The sequence below is a fragment of the Rutidosis leptorrhynchoides genome, chromosome 9 (genome assembly GCF_046630445.1).
Source record: "Rutidosis leptorrhynchoides isolate AG116_Rl617_1_P2 chromosome 9, CSIRO_AGI_Rlap_v1, whole genome shotgun sequence".
Taxonomy (NCBI): domain Eukaryota; kingdom Viridiplantae; phylum Streptophyta; class Magnoliopsida; order Asterales; family Asteraceae; genus Rutidosis; species Rutidosis leptorrhynchoides.
In genome coordinates this window covers 333,218,986-333,226,961 of record NC_092341.1, presented here as the reverse complement: position 1 = coordinate 333,226,961, position 7,976 = coordinate 333,218,986, and the positions used below count along the sequence as shown (strand labels likewise).

Sequence of the window (7,976 nt, the reverse complement as noted above, 5' to 3'; positions counted from 1 at the left end):
TGACCGGTGTAAGGCAAATTTATAAAGAAATATAGTACGCAATATGAATTTTTTGGCTAAATGGTATTAATTTGGAGTGGTTGTGTGAGAGTACGTTGCATGTTACAAAATCAGTATAACCGGCATTGGAAAACCGGGTTTTACCATGTCATATAAATTGAACTTGGCAAGGCCGGTTTAGTCCTAGCTCCATGGTATCCGCCTAATTCGTCGAAGTTTTTGTGAACCCGATGAAAATCGGTCATCATCTACTTTTTATCAGCTGTTGCCGAACCTAATGTATGGTAAGATGTGGTGTGGTCCTTACTACTTGCCTTCTCAATATAGATCATCTTAGATACTTGAATGGACTATTGATACTAGGCAACAGTTAATCCCCAAATTAATGTGATGTATGACCGGGCAAATATGTCAAACAAAATTGCTCGACTAAACAGATACTAAGTAACAATTATTGACTTGTAATCTTAATGCCCAATAGTACTTGAAGCATGATATATTGGAATACTAGATCAACGTAATAATATGGTTAAAGGTTCTCATTTTTATTATTCGATAAGAAGTTTAAAACAACTTTATTTGTTTCTCTGCAGTTCTTTTTTGATCATCTACTTTTAGCGTTGTATGATCAATAATGTAATGTCTTATGTCTTTATGTATTATCTGATATCTATCTGATAATACATTAATCCGTTTTTTAATAAAAATAATCATATGTGATCTCCTTAACTTTATATGTTGTTGTTATAATAAACTCCCTAGTTTTGTTTACCCTTCGATTCTTTCATTCGATTTGTAGCATTCAATTGTCTAAGGTGATCAATCTATATTGAGAAGGCAAGTACGATGGACCTCACCACGAGCTAAAGTACATTGAGTTTGACGAAAGTTGACAAAACCGACTTGGAAAGACCGATTTTCATTATTTTCACAAAAAGCAAGTTGGATAAGCTAGATGGATGTCACATAGAACTAAACCAACATTTATAAGTTCGGTTTATAGTGACATAGTAAAACCAGTCTTCCCAAAGCCGATTATGCTAATTATGTAAAAAAAATTATGCAATTTACTCTTTTGACAAAACCACTCCAAATTAAATAATTCACCGAGTATTACCGTACCCAATTTACCAATAAGACTGTTTCTAATGCAACGTCACATGCTATCCGTCAAACTTGCGTGGCACCCTCTCACGAACTGTGATGGCAATAGTGTAGCGTCAAAATTTGACGATCGAAGGCGTTAGTTGATTATTTGGCGAAATCAGATTGAGGCATGAGCTATGGAGGCAGGCAATGAGATTTTAGCACTCAACTTAATAGATACATATTATTGTTATTATTGATTTATTTTTTCAAATCAATATTTAATCAGATTTTACCACATCACCTTACAAATATTTAAAATCACATTTATCACATTACTTTATAAATTTTTAAAAGAAAATTTTGACATTTAGAACTAACAAAGATCAAATACATCACAATTAAAAACCCATTTTTTTTAGATAGTCACGCGTACTTCGTTGCATGATTTGACCATAACATAACTTATTAGATCACACGCACGCTACTCACGTGAAGATCAACGCAGTCCAAACAAGTTCGAAACCGTGATCTGGTTCACCTGCACGGCTGCACCACAAACAATCAAAACGAGCCAGCCTATCAGACCACGCCACGTTATCACCCAGTAAGCATTTCGTCGAACATGTGGCACGCATAGCCTTTTCAAATCCCGAAACTCCGTCGATCACTTCGTTCCACCTCACTCACACTCTCTGAATTCCGAAATCAATGGCGATGGCCACCGGATTAATAACCTCAATTCTCTCTCCTCCGTCACTCCACCGTCGCACCCCTGCCGCCAATTCTTGTTCATCTAATTTCGCCGTCGTCACCTCTACTCTTCTCCACTAGACTACTTCAAAGAACTCGACTAGCGTCTTCTGCTATAGAAGTTTCTTCTTCTACTACATTCACCCAGTCTCAAGATCTAAAGGTATGTCGATAATTGTATATTAAGGTTAAATTGCTAAACTATGAATGAATGAATGAATGAATGTATTTTGAATGCAGCTGATTATAACAATTGCAGCTGGGAATGGATCTGGTAAATATAGGTTGTCCAGTGAGTCTCTTGATGCTTTAATATGTACCGAATTATATTATATTGTTAGCTTGTTGCAGGATTATAGAACTCTAAGGGTAACCATTTACAGTCTCGATATAAACATCACAGTATCTATATTATTGTCTTGTTGGTCTCTGATTATAGAATTGCATGAAACAAATATGAGGTTCTGGTAATATAAACTTTTACTACTCTCTTTCTCATGAATATTCAGTTTTATGAAGTAAGATTTTAATTTATTTTGTTGGCTATTTTAAGGAAGACAAAGGTAAGTGAACATTCATATTTGTTCTCTTATTAAGGGAACCTAAATTACCTAATGAAAATATCATTCATTTCCCATTGTATTTTTGCAGGCAAATGGTGGTTTTATAATGAGTGCAAGCCATAAAACTGGTGAGCCCGAATATGACTGGGGCATCAAGGTGAATGTTTTAAGTGATATTCGATTCCCTATAATTGTTGATCACGAATCAAAGGCCTGCGTTTTCAACATATTAGATATTTTATTAGTCAATTAGTTGAGTCTACAGCCTCCTTAGTTCTGATCTGATATTTCATTCACTATTGAAGACTACTATGGTTGATCTGTATGTATTGTTTCTGCTAGAAGATGATTGGCGCTTTACTAAAGTGTACTTGTTGTGATGCATATCTATTTACTGTAACAGTTCAACTACAGCAATGGGCAACCTTCTCCTGAGTCCATTACTAATCTGATGTATGGGAGCACACTATTTGTATGTTATATCTTCTCTTTTTATACATGTTCGTTCATGCATCGTGCTGTGCCACGATAGTGCAACCACCATTATCAGTTATGACCAAGCAAGTAAACATACATTGTAAGCGAAACTCTACGCGGATATAGAAAGAGAACATAGAGAAGTAGATATTGAACAATTACCTTTCTTATTAAAAAATATTCATATTCACTTTTAATAATTAGAATAGTATATAGTATATTCTATATTGTATACACACGTTGAATCTAGATATCCCCTGATAGTCGTATTTATATATGTTAAGCTCGACATTTTCATTTCTCTACACATCTTACTTTGTCAATCCTTGTTTATTTTTTCTTTTTACCTTGCCAGTCTCGAATTTATTTCCTGCCTGTATAACTGTATTAATTTCTTATAGTTTGAAATCTCGAAGGTAAGGGTATATCATGTTCTGTATTGTATACATGTATTTGTATTGGTTTAGCTAAAAATTAGCTCTCGTTTGATTATGCAACTGATTCTGCTTTGCAGATATCTTAAATAATGTTACCTGATATTCCAGATGTTGATCTTTCTAAATATGGCAATTTTAGCGTGGAAGTAGTTGACGCAGTGTCTGATTATTTGGATCTTTCATATGTACGGCCCCCTGAAAGTTTGTGTAGTTTATTTTGCTTTCGCTGCAGGAGGTTGTTGATGTCTTACTAATCAAAAATCTTGTTTTCGACCAGACTTCAGGTAGTCTAGAGTTTTCACGATTTCTTATGTACCGATATATTTTCATGTTTTATTAGGCTCACATTTGATGCAATGCGTGCGGTTTTACGGGTGCTTATGCAAAGCCAATTTTTGTAGATAAGCTTGGAGCTACTCTGTTATGTTGCAAACACATAGCATCTTGCACAGATAACAGCTAATGGTGTTATCCTACTGAATGGGATGTTCATGCATGATTCAATATGTAATGAGGTGCGTCTACAAGATTTTGGGCATGGTCACCCTGATCCTAATATAATGTAAGAGATTCACATTTTCTCTAAATAATCTTATATTTCTTTACATGAAGACCAAGTATCTTTTTCGAAATCAGTTTTAACTATCTTTAGGCTGTTTGATCCTTACAGTGGTAACCATTGCAGGAGATCTCTACAGTTTGCAGATGGCTGTTATTATACAGATCATGTAAGTTAATGAACTTTCTTCTAACTGTTTAACACACACTTGTATTGACAGTTCATGAGATAGCCCAAATAGGGTTACATCCTCTTATATGTTATATATCATATACTAGCATATAGCATATAAAAGCCAATATCAAAGCATGTATTCCTATTTATTCTCACATCATACTCTATCACAAGACATATACTCGTATATCAGTAGGCACCATCTCATTATCAATTATCAGAAACATTTGAAACGAACCTTGAAATCGTATTAATCAATTCATTGGCTTTCGATTCGTCGTTCAACTCTATGATGTGATAACCATCACCATAAAAACACTCGATTTTCACACCTTTCTTCTCCATTACCTTCGCAAACTCCATTTGACGATCAATCAACAAATCCCCATAACAACCCGTTACCATGACCCTCCAACCCACATCCTTAATCCGACCCATATCATCCGGCCCACCACCAACCAGCACGTTACAATACTCATGATCAAGACTTGCATCCTCAGGCAAAGACCAATTCCACATCTCGTCACATTTCGATAAAGTCACCCTTTGAGCATCCGCCAACCGAATCTCTGACTCGGTCCGATCCACCCCTCCAATAAACAAGTGGTGCAAAATCAACGCGTTGACTTTCAACGGCTCAAGATCATTTATGGATACACGTAGACCAACATGATAAGCTATGCTTGCACCAGCACTACTACCCATCAGGTAACAATTCGAAAAGTCAACAAATTTGGTCAACCATGGATCCTGTGTAGACTTAACCCAATGCAAAGCCTCAACGCCATCATCGTAGGCGGCTGGAAGTCGATGTTCCGGTGCAAGGCGGTAGTCCACAGACACCACCATCGCAGACAGTTGCATTGCTAACTTGTTGCAAAATTCGTGTACAAGTGTTGAAGTTGCACTCATGAGAACAAAACCACCTGGATGATAGTAAATGATTAGAGGGAGTTTTTTGGTTGTAATTAGGGTTTGTTTTGGAAGATGGATTCGAACACTAGTTTTGTTAACATGGTTGATGACTACATCTTTTGTTAGTACAAGAGTATCGGAATCATGATCCGGTGTGGGAAGGGTGCATGGGTAGGATATGTTGCGAGTCCATGAACCGTCGGAGTTGAGCGTTAACATGGGTGGGTTTTGGCCGGTCGATGATTGATTGTTGTCGGACATGGTTGTAGATGAATGAGTACGTATAAATGTTTTGGATGTTGGGCGTAAAAATGAAAATTAATGTACCGATAAGTAATGTTATGTGTTTGTTAGGAAAAGAGTAAAATGGTTAGGGAATTTAAGTAAAAATAGTAGTCGTCTTTGAATAATCTGAATAGAATAATAAAAAAGGTTGATCTGTTTACCCTTTATTTTAATAGTATGAAGGCCACCTCAGGTTGTTTTGAAGATTAATACTTGCACTAATGTTTGATTTCAACATTTATTACGTTAGTTTTATATTTTATATAATCGTTGCCGTTTGATTAACGTTATTTGTTAAACTAGCATATAATATAATCTATCTATCAACTATTTTAAAAGGGAAAAAAATCACTGTTCATCATTGACTTTGATGAGATTTTCATGCTATTTCACACACACTTGAATAAGATTATTGCAAGCCATTAACCATCAAACAGTTACTATGTGTAACAACATTAATCAAATTTAATTAACCGAAGACATGAAACTTGATATCTGTTGAAGTAATATTTCAGCTTTAGACTTGTCAAAATATTCAACCGCATGATCACCTTCTCCATAGAAACACTTGGTCTCTACACCCTTAGACTCCAACTTTTTCGCAAACTCCGTTTGACGATCAATCATCAAATCCCCATCATGAATCACCATCATCACCCGACAACCGGCATCCTTAAACCGAACCACATCATGATCAAGACCACCACCACTCACCATCGGGTTACAATACTCATGGTCACAATTTGCACCAACAGGTAGTGACAATTTCCATAACGTTTCGGCTATGGATAAAGTCAGGTACGGGCAGGCATTCGCCAACCGGATCTCGGATTCGGTTCGATCCGCCCCGCCAATGAACAGATTATGTAATATCAAACCTTTAATGTTCAACGGGTCGAAATCTTGAATCCTTGAAAGCACATGTAGTCCTGTATGGTAAGATATACTTGCACCAGCACTTGTCCCCATAAGGTAACAATTAGAATAGTCAACGAAATCGGTCAACCATGGATCTTGGGTTGACCTGATCCAATTCAAAGCGTCAACCCCATCGTCATAGGCTGCAGGGAGGCGGTGTTCAGGTGCAATCCGGTAGTCCACGGAGACCACAACTGCTTGTAATACTAATGCTAATTGGTTGCAGAGATCGTGTGAAACAGTTGCAGATGCACTCATGAGAACGAAACCGCCTGCAAGTAAAGACATTACTATTAATATTTGACTTCAAACTGTTTAACTCAAAATTCGAACCGATGAAACTGAAGCTCCGTTGGTCCTTCGTTTATATACAAAATTGCAATCCGAGTCCCTCAAGTTTTTAATTGGATTTTCGAATCTTTTTAATTGTGTAATTTGGCAATCCGCGTATATAATATATTTACTAACATATGAGCCGCTAACATATTTTAAGTCAAATTCAATATCGATATATTATGATTATTTTGGTTGTATTGTGACTATTTGGTGTTCGGTTTTAACTGAAACGGAATTAAATTTGAATTCCGTTTTCAGCTCGATTTTAGTTTCGATTTCAGTTTTGAAAATTAAATTTGATTTTAATTTGGATTTTAGGTTTGCTTCCAAAATTTTCAAAAGCGAACTAATCGAATCAAATAAACCGAGGCCGAACCGAATTCGAATTCGGTTTTCGGGTCGGTTTTGGTATAAGTTTTGAAAATTGAATTTGATATTGATTGTGTTTTCAGTTTTGCCTCCAAAATTTCAAAGTAAACTAATCGAACCAAATAAAGTGAAAACCAAAGAATTGAACACGCCTATCTGCATGATAGTAAACGATCAAAGGGAGCTTTTTTATAGACGTTATGGTGCTGGTTAGTGTTTCCTTTGGTATGTAGATTCGAGCTCCGGTTTTGTTAATTTGGTTGATGGTTACATCTTTGCTTAAAACCAGTGTATCAGAATCTTGATCTGGTGTGGGAAGGGTGCACGGGAAGGATACGAAGCGAGTGCATGAACCATCAGGATTGAGTACTGCAACAGGAGGGTTTTCGACGATCATCAGTGATTCATTATCAGACATTTTAGAACAAGAATTTTGAGATGATAATAATAATATTTGTGTCATTCAAATGATAGAAATTGGATATATAAATAGAGTTTTTTTAGTGATTTTTCTAAACGAATATTGATGTAACAATGTTGACCCTTCTGTAATTTTATATTCAACTATACAAACTTGTCTGGCTAATGGCGCTAATGTGTTACTCGAATTATTGATGAATATCTTAATCGAATATGAATGTTGACTTTTAAGAAAACAAAATTACTGTTATAATTCAGTAGGCTTATAACTACCTTTAGTGGTTTGATTCTTGATGTTATAATTCAGTAGGCTTATAACTACCTTTAGTGGTTTGATTCTTGATGTTATAATTCAGTAGGCTTATAACTACCTTTAGTGATTTGATTCTTGATTTAGAATACTAATAATGAAGTGTAAGAACAAAGATGATAATGGAGAGAAAGAAAGAAACACTTTGTAAGTGTGAGAAATGGTGCAAGTTTAATGCTTGCATTCATGAGTATTTATAGCCTAAAATCTCAATATAAAAATACATACTTTGTGTACCAAAATTGACTATATGTATACACCAAAATTGACTATCCATATCTATATTATTATTATTATTATAACACTCCCCCTTGGATAGCAATTTTATTTTGTTGAAGATCAACTATAAATTACTGCCTCGTTAAAAACCTTGC

General features: G+C 35.6%; 3 protein-coding genes across 3 annotated transcripts; 1 reads left to right on the top strand and 2 right to left on the bottom strand.

Annotated features, from left to right (window-relative positions):
• The first annotated feature begins 3,405 nt into the window (after positions 1–3,405).
• Positions 3,406–4,107, top strand: LOC139869073 (phosphoglucomutase, chloroplastic-like). The gene is made up of 5 exons (XM_071857400.1): positions 3,406–3,551; positions 3,657–3,690; positions 3,757–3,878; positions 3,987–4,044; positions 4,096–4,107. Exons 1-5 carry the CDS (start codon positions 3,406–3,408, stop codon positions 4,105–4,107), a joined length of 372 nt encoding a protein of 123 aa, XP_071713501.1.
• Positions 4,108–4,259: 152 nt separating this feature from the next.
• LOC139869072 (carboxylesterase 1-like) lies at positions 4,260–5,246 on the bottom strand. Its single transcript, XM_071857399.1, has one exon. The coding sequence runs from the start codon at positions 5,223–5,225 to the stop codon at positions 4,260–4,262; it is 966 nt and encodes a 321-aa protein (XP_071713500.1). The 5' UTR covers positions 5,226–5,246.
• Positions 5,247–5,714: 468 nt separating this feature from the next.
• On the bottom strand, positions 5,715–7,269 carry LOC139869070 (carboxylesterase 20-like). The gene is made up of 2 exons (XM_071857398.1): positions 7,008–7,269; positions 5,715–6,439 (listed from the first exon to the last, which is right to left on the bottom strand). Exons 1-2 carry the CDS (start codon positions 7,267–7,269, stop codon positions 5,715–5,717), a joined length of 987 nt encoding a protein of 328 aa, XP_071713499.1.
• Positions 7,270–7,976: the final 707 nt, after the last annotated feature.

Coding starts and splice junctions, on each gene's coding strand:
- LOC139869073 (XM_071857400.1), top strand. CDS start 3,406: ATGTTACCTGATATTCCAGATGTTGATCTTTCTAAATATGGCAATTTT. Junction 3,552..3,656: donor TTTTGCTTTCGCTGCAGGAG/GTTGTTGATGTC, acceptor ATGTTTTATTAG/GCTCACATTTGATGCAATGC. Junction 3,691..3,756: donor CAATGCGTGCGGTTTTACGG/GTGCTTATGCAA, acceptor GCAAACACATAG/CATCTTGCACAGATAACAGC.
- LOC139869072 (XM_071857399.1), bottom strand. CDS start 5,225: ATGTCCGACAACAATCAATCATCGACCGGCCAAAACCCACCCATGTTA.
- LOC139869070 (XM_071857398.1), bottom strand. CDS start 7,269: ATGATCGTCGAAAACCCTCCTGTTGCAGTACTCAATCCTGATGGTTCA. Junction 6,440..7,007: donor TAGGCGTGTTCAATTCTTTG/GTTTTCACTTTA, acceptor CTTTACTTGCAG/GCGGTTTCGTTCTCATGAGT.